At 43.7% G+C, this 18,392-nt stretch overlaps 1 protein-coding gene across 1 annotated transcript in view; it reads left to right on the top strand.

The window, feature by feature from the left end:
- The window catches only part of cacna1c (calcium channel, voltage-dependent, L type, alpha 1C subunit), a gene marked incomplete at both ends in the record, with an annotated part of 77,258 nt that overhangs the window by 20,337 nt on the left and 38,529 nt on the right, over nt 1–18,392 (top strand). Inside the window, 9 exons of the mRNA XM_079494847.1 lie at nt 264–370; nt 6,285–6,372; nt 6,805–6,912; nt 7,999–8,051; nt 10,199–10,345; nt 10,587–10,788; nt 11,018–11,176; nt 13,358–13,468; nt 17,485–17,568. Coding sequence (XP_079350973.1) covers nt 264–370; nt 6,285–6,372; nt 6,805–6,912; nt 7,999–8,051; nt 10,199–10,345; nt 10,587–10,788; nt 11,018–11,176; nt 13,358–13,468; nt 17,485–17,568 — 1,059 coding nt within the window. The remainder of the gene's footprint in view (nt 1–263; nt 371–6,284; nt 6,373–6,804; nt 6,913–7,998; nt 8,052–10,198; nt 10,346–10,586; nt 10,789–11,017; nt 11,177–13,357; nt 13,469–17,484; nt 17,569–18,392) is intronic.

The following is an 18,392-nucleotide window of genomic DNA, read 5'->3' as shown; positions in this document are numbered from 1 at the left end:
TTTTGGCTTATAGTTAACTCCTTGACACGATGCAACGCCAAGTTTTGTCTGAGAGGACTTGCTCTGTGGAATACAAAAATTAACATCCATAACAGTCTTCCGCAATGAGTTGCATTGCACAGCGAAACAGCTCTCAAAGTATTCTACTCAATGGAGTAGTATTCTAACTTTGACTTTTGCTCTGTGTGTGTGTGTGTGTGCGTGTGCGTGTGTGCGTGGGTGTGTGCGTGTGCGCGTGCGTGCGTGCGTGCATGTGTGTGTAGATGACAGCGTATGGGGCTTTCCTCCATAAAGGTTCATTCTGTAGGAACTACTTTAACATACTGGACCTGGTGGTGGTCAGTGTGTCTCTCATCTCCTCTGGAATACAGTGAGTATCCAAACAACACAACATCTCATTCAACCTCTGTTGAGCCTGACAAGTTTCTGCCGTACTTTTTATTTATTTAAATTTTGTTATTATTTTTTTTTAACTCATATTGATTAGTATAATAGTATTTTCTTTAACTTTATATAGCTTTAGACGATATGAAATTGTTTTGTATAAATTAAGGGGCAGTGGCGAAATGCCCTTTTAAATCACTGGTTCTCAAACATTTTCAAGGACTCCAAAACCTGATGTGTATTTGGTTGATTCTTGTGACAGGGGACCCCCGTGACAGATTTGTGTCGAAAAACAGCTGATCTGCAAGCTCACAACGCATTGCGATGTGAGTCATGTGACACATTGTGAGCTTGTAGAAAGTATGAAAAGGATTATAAGGTAGTTTAACTCGATCAGTATAGTTCCTCCTTTAGCTCCCTGCAACTCCTTCAATGACCCCTGGCGGTCCCCGGAGACAGAGAACCCCTCTTTGAGAGCCCGTGTTTTAAATAAACCACTGAGCCACTCAACACTAGATCACATTGGTTATGTAACTTGTCTTGTCTGTGTACAAGCTCTTCCCAAGAGCCTCAGCATGTTGATTAAAGTGCCATGAGTGAACGGCAACTAAACCACTCAGCAGTGAGTGTGCCATTTGCCTCATCCCTTGTTTGAAACGTGGAATTTAGAAAAGAAAAAAAAAGGAGACTTGTATTTGAAAACCGGCTTATAACTGCTTTGTTGCAATGTCACCCCCGGTCATTAATAGAGCACCGACTCTTAATTAAATAGAGGTCACTGTTAGAGGATTTACGGAGTTACTTAGTTTCCACCACTGGTTTACAGGCAAGTTGTCTACTCTACGCAAACACTTGCAATCCAATCCCTTTAGGCTTTCGATTTCAAATACTTGTTAACAGCTGACAGTGTTGACTTGTTAATGGTTGACACTGTACAGTATTAACTGCTGGCTACATTACAGAGTTGACATTTACAGTGCTTAGAAATGCGGAGAGCTTATCAAATGATGTACTGCAAACACACACAGATCAAGTTGTTGTGTGGCAAAGTATTCTGTTTTATTCTTTGATCCATTGTCTTATTCTTTGATCCATAATTCATGTTTTCATGTCATTACAACGGCCTGATTCTAGCTTATTAACTTGTGTACATTTGTAAGAGTTGTAAACACATACTTAAGGGCATCGTACCTATAACCTTATGTACCTTCTACCAAGGGACAGCGACACACATTTACTTTACTACCAAGTACGATGATTGCAGTGTTTAACCTCTTAAACCTTATATACTTCATCGTACGTACACTAGTGAAAATAGCCAATCAAGTGAGCGTGTAGATTGGCTATTTTCGCTGAATGCATGATATTTTTGCAGAAAAGTCCCCCCTGTAATGATGCTAGGATTCATCATTGCACAACTGTATGCACAACACACACTCACACGTTGTTTTGCCGATGCTCTTGTTGCAGCTCTGTGTACACAGGTGTAAAAAGTTAAAACACACTGGGATGAGGCCATCATTACGTTTCACAGTCTTATGTTTAAACTGCATTCTTGATGACGCATTATGTTACATTTCTGTGATATGTCTAATGTTTAATCAACTATATTACACTCTGTCTTTGATGGCCCGATAGCCTAGACTACTCGACGTAAGTCTACATGGTCCTCATTAATAATCATATTTAGCTGCCGTGCACCTTAACAAAAAGTGCAAAAGTTACTCATTTGATTTTTGTATTCCTATGGCCTTGGACAGTTTACTGTTAACATCTATGGACATGTTTCCCCTCAAAGTGTAGTACAGGTGCTATTGTATGATGCTGCTGAGAAGTGCAGTTGAGAATTGTTCCTTTGGCAATGGATGGGTGAAGGTGGCATTGAGCTGAACTCGTCAGGTCGCTGCCTATAGTACATGTTTCTGGACTGGTTCAATGGTTAAAAGTGAATGGCACACAAACGTTATAAGCATACAATAAATGGTTATTTGAACATCGTAGCATAGTTTTAGGTTTATAGGTCCCAGGCTGTCCTATTTGCTCGCTGTGAACTACTCTGAATGACAACATCAGCCTGATGTCTGCTTACCATTTAACACACAATAGCATATTCACACCCGACGGCGGAGGTAGCCATGCACGGCACCAACCTTCCGTTTGGGGTATGGGGTCTTGTTCAAGGACACTTGGACATGCAGACAGGAGGATCGAACTGGTTCCCAGATGGGCTGCTCTAGCTCCTGAACCAAGCTAGCTAAATTTTATGGACACGGCAGATGGTGTATCCACGTCCATATGTTGTGTATAATATCTATGCGCAGATGATGTGATTAACTTCCTCAGACAGTGGCGTCAAAACCCCTGATGAGTTTAAAGCCATTTAGACCTGACAAAAGATTCTACAAATGCCTTCTAAATCATGACAGTTTTCTGAAAAACCCATGTTTCTATGTCAGTGGTTCTCAAACCCCCAAATATTATGTAATTGGCCACCGACCCCCATCTGAAAATGTGATGTTCCAGGGAGCCCCCAGAAAAGATTTGAGTTAAAAATGTTTGCGCTGAAATTTTCACGATTTTTCAAAAATAGCAGGCCTACAGCTTGTAGGCCTGCTATTTTTGAAAAATCGTGAAAATTTCAGCGAGTGCCACGCTACGAGCTTGTATGGTCTGCTATTTTTCAATAGCTAAAGTAGAACAGAATGCTTAAACCACAGGCGTTCCCGCCCACGAGAAAACAGATCCCCCAAGAAATCCTCCAAATCCATCCTGTCCACTTCATTGTCAAAGGAGCTCTTTGTCTTCATAAAGGCATAGAAGCCACAGAATTAAAGTTAACAGAACTCTCCAGGGTCTTAGTAATATCACGTGAATATTTCCCTGTTGAAGGTACAGTGGGTGTGGGATACTCGAGTGGTCAAACTGCTATCTATCTATCTATCTGTCTATCTGTCTATCTGTCTGTCTGTCTGTCTGTCTGTCTGTCTGTCTGTCTGTCTGTCTGTCTGTCTGTCTGAACCACAAAGCACCACAGACTTGACATCGCTGAGAGTATCCCATACTTGCTAAGCCTACCTTTAACTGCCTTTAAACGTGCAAACTTTCCTCCTGTGAAATGACTTGTGATACTTATGATTTGCACAATGGGTCCTTAATTTATGTGAAAACTCACTCCTTTTATGTTACACAAATGTTTTTGATGCGGTAATGTCATTATCCTTAACTGTTATCCTCAAATGTTGCTTCCTTAAAGGGATATCTTCACATATTGAATTTAGACTGTTGTCAATTATTGTTTCTTTGTTATATACTATTTATAATATGAGGGAAAAACTAAATGTAGCCTACTAGCTACCTATGTGGCCGGTTAAAGGGCCACTTCACCCCTTTTGCAATCAGATCTTATTTTAATTATGTTTGGGAGACAATAAACACTTTTTTAGTCGCGAGAGAGGGGTGAAGTGGCCCTTTAACAAGAAACTACTGTATTAGGACCCCTTTGCTTTCAATTAGGAATTACCTACTACAGTACATACACGTGACGGACTCAAATTGTAATTGTCGAGGTATCCCTTTCAGTGAAAGCCGTGAAAAACACGTTTTCCTTCAAATCACTTCTGTTAGAAATGAACGGTCACACATCTTGTATACTGACACCTCCTCTCCAGTTCTAACAACTTTCTTTCTGTCTGTAAAAATGCCTGTTCTCGTCTTTGTGTGTGTCTGTGAGTATCGTTGAGTGTACGCTGTACTCTGTATTTAGACATGCTTGTCTGCGTGTCCCACTGCTTGTAGCTCATATATATGTGTGTAAATCCCACCATGGGATCAATGAAGCACTATAGCGCTTCATTGGCATGGACAGTACTATAGAGGCTATACTGCTACTAACTCATCCATTTTACTTTATCGAGTACTCTGCAGTACTGTAGGCTATACGGTGCTGCGTTACTACTTGCCTATCGGGCCATGGCTCTTTAGTCGACTGGTAACGTACTGTGCCTTTGGAATGGGGAACCCGGGTTCGCCTCCTGGGCCGAGGCTACATTGGTGGCAGCGGTGTGTATGGGTAACCTCTACAAGTATGTTCCCGGCCGGCACAGACCTTAACTATAGGTAGTTGACAGCTCCGTCAGTCTCCCTGGGGTGGAGGTCCCCCCAGTCAGTCGAGCCTAGCGCCTGGCTGGCGCGCGTGGACGCGCTTCCAGGTGGGAGGGACGACGACTGTAGGCTATACGGTGCTGCGTTACTACTTGCCTATCGGGCCATGGCTCTTTAGTCGACTGGTAACGTACTGTGCCTTTGGAATGGGGAACCCGGGTTCGCCTCCCGGCCGAGGCTATAAGTACTACCTCCACCGTTACTAATAATACTACCATTGCTTCCATGACTGCTGCCAGTGGGTGAATTAGTTAGGTTGTTAAAAGCATAGTGTTGTTATGGTTCAGGTTAACTGGTTTATTTTCCTCTCAAATTCACTCACTGAGTCATTGAGCTGCAGTTCATTGATATTGAGCTGGGAATGTCATTTTATCTCAACATTACATTAAAGTACCGTCTGACTGGCTGCTAAACTTACTACTACTTTGACTATACTGTTACTGTTACTACTACTACTACTACTACTACTACTACTACTTCTGCTACTTATTTATATACTACTATTATTAGTATTGTTGAGGGGCGCTAGCCCCTCCAATGCATGGCTTTTGAAGATTGCATCATATGGCAGCCAAAGGGATTTTTAATGTTTGTTTAGAACACATAAGGGCCTTTCAAACGTGAAGCGAGGAGCGCAGGCGTTGTTGCCTGGATCAACACAGGTCTCCTCCAGGTCTGTTGAAGAGGGGCGCAACAACGCAAGCGTAAAAAAAAGCTAAAAAGAATCCAGGTCTGGTGAGTCGCGGGCGTGTGCACGTAATGAGCACGCGCGCAACAAATTCACGGGACCGCGCTCACGTAAATACGCTTGCTCCCCAGTGCTCCTCCGCGCAAAAACGCATGTCTCATTGAAAATGAACTATAGGCGTGTTATGTGGCTTCACGTTTGAAAGGCCCTTTATGATGTAAATCGTTTGCCAGCCAAGTCTATGGACTTTAATGTTTGTTTAGGGCACTAAATGACGGCGTAAAGATGTCATGTGGCCGATAAAAATACAGTGGGCGACCCTCACTTCACACGGGTGTGATTATTTCTACTACGACCACCTTGCGCGGTCACAATAATAATAATAATAATAATAATAATAATAATAATAATAATAATGTTTAATCATTCAACAAGAAATGTATCAAATTATTTTTTGTAATTAAAATAATGTAAATAATAATGTAATTGAATAATTGATTTACAGATGATGAAATTGGTACATATTTATAATAATAATTAGTACATTATTACAATATTTAGGCTACAGCATTTCTAATATTTACATATCACCTAAATTTGAAAGGCTAGCCTTTCAAATTTAGTCTGTTTTCTGAACTTATGGTGAGAATGTATTTAATTTAATACATTTTGCTATCTCGTTATGGTCACATTGATTAATTGAATAATGTAGTTGAAATATTAATCGAGTATGAAAATAACGGTAAAAGTGAATTAATGGACGTGGCTGTGTGTAACATTGTAGTTGAGTTTACGTTGTTGAGTGTGTCGTACTGTAGGGGTGAGTGTGTGTGCGTGCTTGTATTTGTGTGTGTGTGTGTGTGTGTGTGTGTGTGTGTGTGTGTGTGTGTGTGTGTGTGTGTGTGTGTGTGTGTGTGTGTGTGTGTGTGTGTGTGTGTGTTTTTTAATAAGCGTGTGTGTGTGTGTGTGTGTGTGTGTGTGTGTGTGTGTGTGTGTGTGTGTGTGTGTGTGTGTGTGTGTGTGTGTGTGTGTGTGTGTGTTGCTGTTAAAGGTCCAGTGCCATCAACGTTGTGAAGATTCTGAGGGTGCTGAGAGTGTTGAGACCACTGAGAGCTATTAACAGAGCTAAAGGCCTTAAGGTATTTCTACACACTACCCACTAGACATTATGCCAAATCCTTTATTTGCGGCTGGAGGTGTGCCCGTGGTCGTGTTGGTGCACTTTCCCTATAATTGCTATCTTGCCCACACACCTTTGGGAAAGCACATAATGGGTCCTCAGACCACCCGCTTTGCCAATTCCAGTTGATAGAACGCGCACCTGTAATGGACACGTCGGGAGTGGAGCTACCTGGGCACGCACGCACGCACGCACGCACGCACGCACGCACGCACGCACGCACGCACGCACGCACGCACGCACGCACGCACGCACGCACGCACGCACGCACGCACGCACGCACGCACGCACGCACGCACGCACGCACTCACTCACTCACTCACTCACGCACTCACGCACTCAGGCACGCACGCACATGCTATAACTCTGTGTGTATGTGTGTTTTTTGCAGCACGTGGTGCAGTGTGTGTTCGTTGCCATCCGGACCATCGGTAACATCGTCATAGTAACCTCCCTGCTGCAGTTCATGTTCGCATGCATAGGAGTCCAGCTGTTCAAGGTACTGAGAGAGAGAGAGAGAGAGAGAGAGAGAGAGAAGGGATGTGTGGTTGAGTACAGCTGTTTGAAAGATTTATGTAAGGCATTGGTTCTCAATCTTTCTAGGTTAGCGTTAGGCTGATATTTGTTCATTTACTATGAAATCGTAGATTTTAGTTAGTCAGTCAGTCACTCAAAATCCCCATACATAGTGAAAGCCCCGTTCTTGTGACATCACATGACATCATCAGGGATGGAGATCACTGATATGATGTCATGGTAAATGCAACCTGCTGTCGCAATTAAGCCCATATATGGAGATCCCTGATGTCATCGATATTGGCCATGCAGAAACTCTACATCTGACCTCAAACCTCAAACCCTTAGATCTCCATATATGGATATATGTCAGAACCTGTTCTGTACTGACATTCCATATGTTGATCCTTCCCCATCCATACTTCCTCTTCAATGTCTCCCTTATGACTTATACCTGTCCATTCAAACTCTAGACGGGCCTGCCCCAAAGTTATTAGTGCAGCCGTGCCCGGCAGCCGGCGAAAACTAGAGTTCTCAACAGGCCTGAAAATTAAGCCCCGGCCCTTCCTGGGCCCTCATCAAACCCTGTACACTCAAGAGAATGTCCCCGATACCACCCTTAGATCTCCATATATGGAGCTGACCTGTTCTGACATTCCATATGTTGATCTGACCTCATCAAACCCTGTACACTCAAGACATGCTCCTTATAATGGCCAGTACAGAATTCATTCCATGTTGATCTGACCCCCCCATGCCAAAGCGCCAGCGCTCGCCCAGCAGTCTGCCGCCAACGAGGCGGATGCCTAGTCTTACTGGTATATATCTTATGTGGGACGCACATTTCCCTGTATGTTTCAGTCTCCCATCCACACGAAAACATAATTTTTGGTCTCTAAAAAGTGTTGAAAATGAAAGAATGGAGGAATTAATGTATGGATATCTCTCCATCCAAAATAATGAATGGGGGGATACATTAGAATGAAATGCTTAATGAATAAATGGATGCATGGATGCATGAAGAAGGAACATGTATGGCTCAACCTGTGAATGTTGTCATTTTGTCCAGGGGAAGTTTTTCTACTGCACTGACCAGTCCAAGCAGACAGCACTCGAATGCAGGTCAGTATATCATCTCCTAATTGTATTGGATTTTATTGATGCTGCATTCACATGGAATCAGGCCAGCGGTAGACGGCAAACCGGAACTCATTTTAGTGGACGGTAAACGGAACAGGACAGCACGGCAGCCAGGACCGGCGACGTTAACGGCAGACGGCATCAATGTTAAAATATTGTATCTTTTTTTTTTATTATTATTTTACTGTTTTTATCAGGCCTAACGGACCTGTGACATTAATGGTCAGCATTTCCGAGTGGACCTGCCTTTTGTTTTTGTCTCTTTTGCCTGACCCAGACCCTAATTGGAATCGTTCCGCAATCTTAATTTTTTTAATATTACAGAACTTATTATTATGTGGACCCGACAACCGTAATACCGTTGCTTATCACCTAAAAGTGAAGTATATGAATGGGCCTTTAGCCGACACGGACCCGAGTGAACATGATACAACACAGACCCGAGTGAACATGATACAACACAGACCCGAGTGAACATGATACAACACAGACCCGAGTGAACATGATACAACACAGACCCGAGTGAACATGATACAACACAGACCAGAGTGAACATGATACAACACAGACCAGAGTGAACATGATACAACACAGACCAGAGTGAACATGATACAACACAGACCAGAGTGAACATGATACAACACAGACCAGAGTGAACATGATACAACACAGACCAGAGTGAACATGATACAACACAGACCAGAGTGAACATGATACAACACAGACCAGAGTGAACATGATACAACACAGACCAGAGTGAACATGATACAACACAGACCGAGTGAACATGATACAACACAGACCGAGTGAACATGATACAACACAGACCGAGTGAACATGATACAACACAGACCGAGTGAACATGATACAACACAGACCGAGTGAACATGATACAACACAGACCGAGTGAACATGATACAACACAGACCGAGTGAACATGATACAACACAGACCGAGTGAACATGATACAACACAGACCGAGTGAACATGATACAACACAGACCGAGTGAACATGATACAACACAGACCGAGTGAACATGATACAACACAGACCCGAGTGAACATGATACAACACAGACCAGAGTGAACATGATACAACACAGACCAGAGTGAACATGATACAACACAGACCAGAGTGAACATGATACAACACAGACCGAGTGAACATGATACAACACAGACCGAGTGAACATGATACAACACAGACCGAGTGAACATGATACAACACAGACCGAGTGAACATGATACAACACAGACCGAGTGAACATGATACAACACAGACCGAGTGAACATGATACAACACAGACCGAGTGAACATGATACAACACAGACCGAGTGAACATGATACAACACAGACCGAGTGAACATGATACAACACAGACCGAGTGAACATGATACAACACAGACCGAGTGAACATGATACAACACAGACCCGAGTGAACATGATACAACACAGACCCGAGTGAACATGATACAACACAGACCCGAGTGAACATGATACAACACAGACCCGAGTGAACATGATACAACACAGACCGAGTGAACATGATACAACACAGACCGAGTGAACATGATACAACACAGACCCGAGTGAACATGATACAACACGGACCCGAGTGAACATGATACAACACAGACCGAGTGAACATGATACAACACAGACCGAGTGAACATGATACAACACAGACCCGAGTGAACATGATACAACACAGACCGAGTGAACATGATACAACACAGACCCGAGTGAACATGATACAACACAGACCCGAGTGAACATGATACAACACGGACCCGAGTGAACATGATACAACACAGACCAGAGTGAACATGATACAACACAGACCGAGTGAACATGATACAACACAGACCCGAGTGAACATGATACAACACAGACCCGAGTGAACATGATACAACACGGACCCCAACCCGTACAGGTTTGGGGGTTTTGCTACTGTTTCGCCTTTTTCACTCTTTTTTTCGGTTTTGGGTAGACCCGTGAAGACCTAGTTGGATCATTATGGATCTTATGATCTACGTTGTCAACATAAAGTGTGTGCGTGTGTGTGTGTGTGTGTGTGTGTGTGTGTGTGTGCGTGTGTGTGTGTGTGTGTGTGCGCGTGTGCGTGCAGGGGTTACTACATCAAGTTTAAGGACGGTGACGTGAGGAAGCCAGAGCGGGCGGTGCGCGATTGGCAGAACAGTGACTTCAACTTCGATGACGTCCTCCAGGGAATGATGGCCTTGTTCGCCGTGTCCACCTTTGAAGGCTGGCCTGGGTACACACACACACGCACACGCACGCGCACACGCACGCACGCATGCACACACGCACGCACTCTCTCTCCCTTTCTTTTATTTGAAACAAAATTAGAGTAGCCAATTATGTTTTACCCAATTTTCCTCCATTATGCCAATTGATTCCTCCCCACACACATTACTGTGTTGTCACTGCTGTTGTATCCTACTGGCTCACCTCTCTCTCTCTCTCTCTCTCTCTCTCTTGTGTTCGTGTGTCAGGCTGCTGTACCGGGCGATAGACTCCCACGCGGAGGACATCGGTCCCGTCTACAACTACCGCGTGGTCATCTCCATCTTCTTCATCATCTACATCATCATCATCGCCTTCTTCATGATGAACATCTTCGTGGGTTTCGTCATTGTCACCTTCCAGGAGCAGGGCGAGCAGGAGTACAAGAACTGTGAGCTGGACAAGAACCAGGTATGCTCTGCGTGCGTGCGTGCGTGCGTGCGTGCGTGCGTGCGTGCAAAAACATAAAAAATTATGTTTTTACGTGGCCACACCCACCAGTTAATTAAGTATAACTGGCTTTCAGGTGGGTGGCGATCCAGATGAACTGATCTTTATCTCTGGCCTTGGTGTCAGAACTTCGGTACTGTGGAACATAATGTGTGTGTGTGCGTGTGTGTGTGTGTGTGTGTGTGTGCAGCGTCAGTGTGTGGAGTACGCTCTGAAGGCCCGTCCGCTACGGCGCTACATCCCCAAGAACCCGTACCAGTACAAGGTGTGGTACGTGGTCAACTCCACCTACTTTGAGTACCTGATGTTCACCCTCATCCTGCTCAACACCATCTGCCTGGCCATGCAGGTATACACGACGCACGCAGCGCTCTGCTACGGCCCGTCAGGGCTGTATAGCTGCTACATGTTTAAACCCATTTAGACCTGAGGACGCATCTGTGTTAGGGCATTAAGCAAGTGGATTTACTAGTAAAGGATTTACTAGTAAATCCACTAGTCGACCTTGTTGGTACTAGTTGACTAGTTGATAAGAAAGAAAAAAAAGTTTTTTTTTTTTTTTTCCCAGCCTCAAGATCAGGTAGATTATAGTTATAGTCACCAATGTACACAGTTTTTTTAATGTACAAATATTTATTTCCAAAAAAACAAACATAAACATAATAGGTGGTTAAACAACTAGTCGACTAGTCGACTAGTAAACTAGGCAACTAGTCAACTGGTAAAAATGACTAGAAGTGAATGCCCTAATCTGTGTCACCTCATAGCTTTAACGGTAATGGGTCGCACACACCAAGGTCGTTTTTACCGTTACCCGCCATTACCGTTATTTATATGATATGATATGAACGGGTAACGCACCTTAACTCTATAATTGCGGCTAGCTGTTAGCATAAACCCCAGTTCCCAGTGCCACCATACGCGTTCACTTTAAAAGACAGAGTTTGCCCGTGCACCCCCCCCCCCCCCCCCCCCACACACACACACACTCGCTACAAATACTCGCTACACATTGGAACAAGCACACACTGTCTACCTTTCGTCACAAGCTTTTTCATGGCGGCAGCGTCGCGGCACAAAGGCACAAATTCAATCCGAAATGTGGATGGCAGAAGATCCACCAAGGACAGCGATCCTGGAGTCCGACTTATGGAGGTTTGAAAATCCTCCTTTCAATTGCTTTGCACTGTGATTATATTTGCAATCCCATAGTTGGAGCGGTGGGGCGTTGCCATAGGAACTGGACCGATGTTAAAAGCTTCTGTAGGCCTCAACCATTTTATAGACGGAGTATACGTTGGGGTCCGTATATATACGTACATGGGAAGAAAAGAGTTAAGTCAGAGCGCGGTGGTCACATGAGGAGTTACCTCATAGCTTTAAACCACTTTAAACCATTATTTTAAACTTTAACTGTTGAAAAGTCGTGAAAATGTTCCGCGGATCTTTGAATATATATTCTTTCACAATGAACGTGAAACTCAAATATTTGCTTCTGGGAGGTCCCTGGAACGACATAATTTCAGATGGGGGTCCGTGGCCAAATTCTGATATTTCTGTGGGTCTTTGACATGAAGGTTGAGCACCAGTGATATCACCACTGATACGTTTTTCAGAAAACTGTTTTAAAAGACATTTTGTAGAATCAGTTCTCAGGTCAACATACCCCCCTTCACATTCCCGTTGGATATCTGACATACTATATTTTTTAAAATTGGAAAAAATGAAATACACATTGCGTGGCTCAATCTCCAAATTCAGTAGAGCATGGCAGCCTTTTCTATCTCATGTTGACCGCCTTACACTTGTGCCCCCGATTGAACCTGAATAGCTGTCGCCTGACTAGCCAACCTGTCTTGTCTGGATGATGTTTGTGACCAAGAACTGCTTTGTACATTGACTATATTGGAGTGGGTTTTTATTTTATTTTATTTTTTTATATATATATATATATATGTATTTTTTGTTTTGTTTTGTTCTGAATGTTCTTTGGTTGTCTTGATTTGGAATTTGTGTGTTGTTTGTGTTTAAGTTTTTTTGTATTTGTTACTCTGTTTGTATTTCTCAATTTACTTCTATATTTGTAAAAAACAAAAAATGAATAAACAGAACATTAAAAAAAAAGAAAGAATCAGTTCTCAGGTCCAAGTGGGTTAAAGGAGGAGGAGGACAACTTCTTGCAAATAAAGAGGTTTGATTTTGAAAGAAGAAAACGAAAAGACAATGAGATAAAATGGAAAAATAACCCCAACAAACAACAAAAAGAAAACTATTTCATGTTTTTAACTGACGACGGCACACAGTCCAACTACTGCTGCGCATCTTAATCATCTTAATCATCGGCAAAGTGACAAACACAAAGAAGGGAATACTAGCAAAGAACGACCACAAGTATACCACTATCGCTGCTCCACTAGACCCATGTTTACTGTACCAAAATAAAATTACACGTGTGTGTGTGTGTGTGTGTGTGTGTGTGTGTGTGTGTGTGTGTGTGTGTGTGTGTGCACGTGCGCGTGCGTACGTGCAGCACCATGGACAGACGCCCGGCTTCAACGACGCCATGAACATTCTCAACATGCTCTTTACCGGTCTGTTCACCGTGGAGATGATCCTCAAACTGATCGCCTTCAAGCCCAGGGTATGTCTCACACACACACACACACACACACACACACACACACACACACACACACACACACACACACACACACACACACACACACACACACACACACACACACACACACGTGTAAACAGTACAGTAGATTACAGTAAGTGTATACACAAACTAAAGGCTAATCTAATATATGCTACTGTAAAACAAGCACATTAGAGTAAAACACAATAGAAGTCACATTGATCATATGAAAAAAGAAGTGACATTCATCGATCTGAGATGTTCGCTCTTTCTTACTTCCTCATTTCAACCGTTGCTAAGTAACCTGGTGTGTACAGTGTTTATCGTCCAATCAGAGGGCTTCCTGTTGTGTCAGCTGTTCAAACAATGACAGATGGGAACGCGCCGTCCCAGCAGACTGTGTGTTGTTGTTTATAAACAATGCTGGCGGGCAAAAAAACCTTGCGTGTAATCAATAGCAAAGCTATTGGGAACAGTGAGCTGTTGAATCATCCGCAGTAGAAAAATGGATTTTCACATCAAAACACGAAGATGAGGCTGGGGACGCACTGTCGCCTCAGATTGTGAATGTTCCCGTTGATGTCTGTGTCAACAGCTCACTGCGAAAAGCACTTAGCCACTTGAGCCCTGCTGTCTCTACTCTGGTGGAGACGTTTGCCAAAAAATAGCCGAGAGATTTGGCGTAGAGGGAAAAAGTGCAGACCCAAGTACAGAGGCCACTCATGTCCAGTTTACCAAGTATAGAGGATGCTTACCGTGTTTAAACTGACAACGCGTAGGCTACAACTTCAAATAAAGTCCTACGAAAGCACTTGCTGTGAAGCACACAGCTCCCACCACCACGTTACCTAGCAATGGTGTCAACAACAGAAGCCCTACAAAGTTAAACAACTCTAAACCTACTTGACAGTGTATTGTTTTGTTTTGTTAATACCTTTACAGATGCCAGTACAGATGGGTTGGCATTTATATTGCAGTTATTGTTTAGTAGTTATGTCGCTAATATTATTACTTATTATTGGTGTTGAATTTGATAACTGACTTGAAATACATGCTGTATACCTCATTGTTGCCATTGAATGACTCAACCGTTTAATACTCAAAGGCATCCTGGGTTTAAGAACGATGTATAGATGAGGAAAAAGTTTGCTACTTTACATACTTTACATGTAATAATAATAGAAAATAAATCGGTGGCTGAATCCAAATGTCAGACGAATGGACTTGGCAACTGCAGACTTCTGTCTTAGCCCATTCAGGACGGGACCCCTTTTGGTGTTTTAATCATTATTTTTTAAACTCTAGCTGTTGGAAAATGAGCTATTTTTGAAAAATCATGAAAATATGGCGCACATTTTTGAATATATATTCTTTCAGAGCAAACGTTTTTAACTCAAATCTTTGCAGATGGGTGTCCACGGCCAAATACAGATAATTCTGCGGGTCCTTGACCTGAAAAAGGTTGAGCACCACTGACATATAGAAACGTTTTTCAGAAAACTTTTATGATTTAGAAGACTTTTTTTTTAGATTCAGCCTCAGTCCTAAATTTGGTTAACGTACTGTGATGCGGATCCTAATGTTTGACATTATTACATCAAGTCTGCAGGGGCGCAGGTCTGCGATGCATTCATGAGACCAGACTTAAAACATCAGCCAATGCCATGACAATTACCAACGCCAAGATGTGCCACCCCACCGAAACCCCCATACAGTACTGTATACGTCCACAGCGATTGATGCTACGCCATCCCACGCATTTTAGAACACTCACGCACTCGGAAGACCTGTCGGTCTGGCCTTCGCTTTGCTGGCCCACAAGCAAGGTCTGTGCTGTATAGTGAAGTCTGCACGAAAGTCCTCGTGTTTGACCTCCTTGCAGACTTAATGACTTTAATTGACAGAATTGGGCAGGCACTGTCTCCAGACTTCACGCCATTAAGTCCACCAGTCTGCCGGGGAAATCGCGACATTTGAATTCAGCCTACGTTGTATATCTCTGCTGTCGGGAGGAAACCTCATAACTCCAAAATCTTCATTTTTCAGGAAATGAAAAATATATTTTTTTCAGGAAAACCATATTTTTTAAAAACAAAGCAATACATTACAGCCTCATCAAAGTTGATGTTGTGACTTTATATATTGTCAAGTACTTCCATGAGAGGGGGAGAGGTGGTGGAGTTAGTTGCTTTAGCAGACATTTTGAGGGTCCAGTGGAGTTAAAGGTATATTCAGTGATTTGACTTAATTCAAATATCACTTATTTTTTCTTTTTTTCTGGATAATCCTCCCTACTATAGAGTGTGCTGACCATATAAGGAAATCCTCCCTGTCCCCAGTGAGCCCCTGGGGTCGAAAACCCCTAGTTTCAGTTTTGGTGGCGGGTGGCAAAGCCTTCATCCAATCAGGATGAGAGGGGCCTTCCTCCAATCATGATCGAGTGGGGGCGGGCCTTGGTGCACATGCTGTTGGCCTGTTGCACTTCCCCCCACTGTAGAGCGTACATGTGCACATTTTGTTACCGGGGCGGACTGGGTGGTTTTCCAAATCACCCAAATCACTGAATGCTCCTTTAAGAGGTTTTGTCCAAAGCACCTTTTACTACTTTCCATTGGTTCAATATTTTCGAAACAACACACAGACGTAAAGGGTGTTCAATAGCACTGATTTATGCAAAAAGAAAATCAAAAACCTAAAAAATTGACTTATGAGGTTTCCTCCCGACAGCAACGATATGTTCTAGGTGTTACCCCAGGATGCTTACTGTACCATGACCTTTGTTCCATCTGCAGACCGTGGACGACAAGGAGGAATGCAGATCGTCTAACATGTTTGGTTTCTGTTTCTGAGAAGCTGTTTGCAGTCTTAATGCTTTTACTCTCTGAACAGGTGTCACTCCTTAAAGCCTCCCCAGAGAACATACTGTATATAATATACTGTATGTGACGCTCATCAACACAGTTATCGACGAGTTTTACAGTCCTTAGTCCCCCCCCCCCCCCCTGAAAATTATCCCTAAATGATACAATTAATATCATATGGAATTGAAATGCTAGTTACCGGGCCAAGGAGGACTGACTGACTGACTGACTGAATGACTGACTGAATGGTGTCATCTCCCTGTTATTTTAAATCATAGACTGTATATATTCATTGTTAAATCTTACTCCTTCACAGTGCATTTTAGTCACATGCTACCACGCCAAAGAATGTGAATACATTAGCATGGATGGTTCCATCGTACAACTGTACCTCAGATTTAGTCCTGCACATGCCTCGGCTGTCTGGGCTTAAAGTTTTATAGATGGCATTTAATTAATAAGAGCTGCCGTTGAAGTGGCTGCAATATAACCAAACAAAACTAAGCAGTTATAAGTATACTTTAGTACCAACGGCCACATAGATTTGTCCCACGGTGCAGCTGGACGGACTGACAGCTGCAGAGCGCTCTAAGTGCCCTGCGTTAGAGTACAGTAACTGTCTTCCTTAACAATAACTCTAGTACCTTGTGAACAGGCCATGTGGACGGACATCTGTTGACTGAGCCTGAGCATAATAACTAATGGCTCTTTTCGACGACGGGAACTAACCGAACCGTGCACTGAAGCGTGTTTCACGGCTTCTGGATTTGTTTCCATAGTACACTATATATATACTGCTTGGTTTCAGATGAGGTTCTCGGGAACCTAACTTGGGACACCGCTCTGGAGGTAGTGCTATACCGTGAGAACGTATATACTTTCCACATTCTTCTCTAAAAATGGCAAAAGTATTAGTGAAGAGGTTTCAGCATATGGAAGGTTCTGGGTTACCCCTCCGTATAGTCGAAAAGAGCCAAACAAACAGGTGTCCTGGTGACCTGCAGCTGCCATTGTGTGTCAGTGGTGGGGTAGCGCTGGCTGGGGGGTCCAATATTCTCCCAGGACAAGGAGGTCGGGGTATGTCTCTCCTTCTAACCTCCCTCTCTTACCCCTCACCTGCCCCCCCCCCCCCCCCCCCCCACTGCTCCTGTGTAGGGATACTTTAGTGATCCGTGGAATGTATTTGATTTCCTCATCGTTATTGGCAGCATAATAGACGTCATCCTCAGTGAAATTAACGTAAGTACAGTGCCCGCTCTCTCTCTCTCTCTCTCTCTCTCTCTCTCTCTCTCTCCCTGTCTCCCTCTCTCTCTCTCCCCGTCTCCCTCTCTCTCTCTCTCTCTCTCTCTCCCCGTCTCCCTCTCTCTCTCCCCGTCTCCCTCTCTCTCTCTCCCCGTCTCCCTCTCTCTCTCTCTCTCCCTGTCTCCCCCTCTCTCTCTCTCCCCGTCTCCCTCTCTCTCTCTCTCTCCCTGTCTCCCCCTCTCTCTCTCTCCCCGTCTCCCTCTCTCTCTCCCTATCTCCCCCTCTCTCTCTCTCCCTGTCTCCCCCTCTCTCTCTCTCTCCCCGTCTCCCTCTCTCTCTCCCCTTCTCTACGTCTGTCGTCTGTCCGACCCTTTCTTCCACTTTCCTGTTTGATGTCTGTCTCTCTCTCCTCCTCCGTGTCTCCCTCGCTCTTGTGTCCCACACCGTGCTTCTGGTGCTGCCTTCCTCTCTCTCCTTCTCTTCCTCTTCCTCTTCCATCCGTATAAAATCCACTCGAAGAGAGAGAGAAACCCGAAACACACAAAAAAAGGCCTGCCGAGCGTAGAACCACGAGGCCTCTTCCTGGCTTCGGTGTGGAACGTATAGGCTGTTATAAATATATATACCGGGCTCTGCCATCCGTCTCCAGCGTTACTTCAACCGGAAGGAAAAACAGTACAATTAGTATACTGTTCCTTTTCATGGTTGTTTTTTTATTTAATTTTGTTTAACCCGACTGTGACATGTCCTCAGGTTTGAAGCCCCGCCCTCCCCTGACTAACAGAACTAATGCACTAACCAATGACAGCAGGCTTTTTCTT

This window comes from Electrona antarctica (assembly GCF_951216825.1).
Source record: "Electrona antarctica genome assembly, chromosome: 23".
NCBI classification, from domain to species: domain Eukaryota; kingdom Metazoa; phylum Chordata; class Actinopteri; order Myctophiformes; family Myctophidae; genus Electrona; species Electrona antarctica.
The sequence above is the reverse complement of the archived record's forward strand: the minus strand, read 5'-3'. Positions and strand labels throughout refer to the sequence as shown.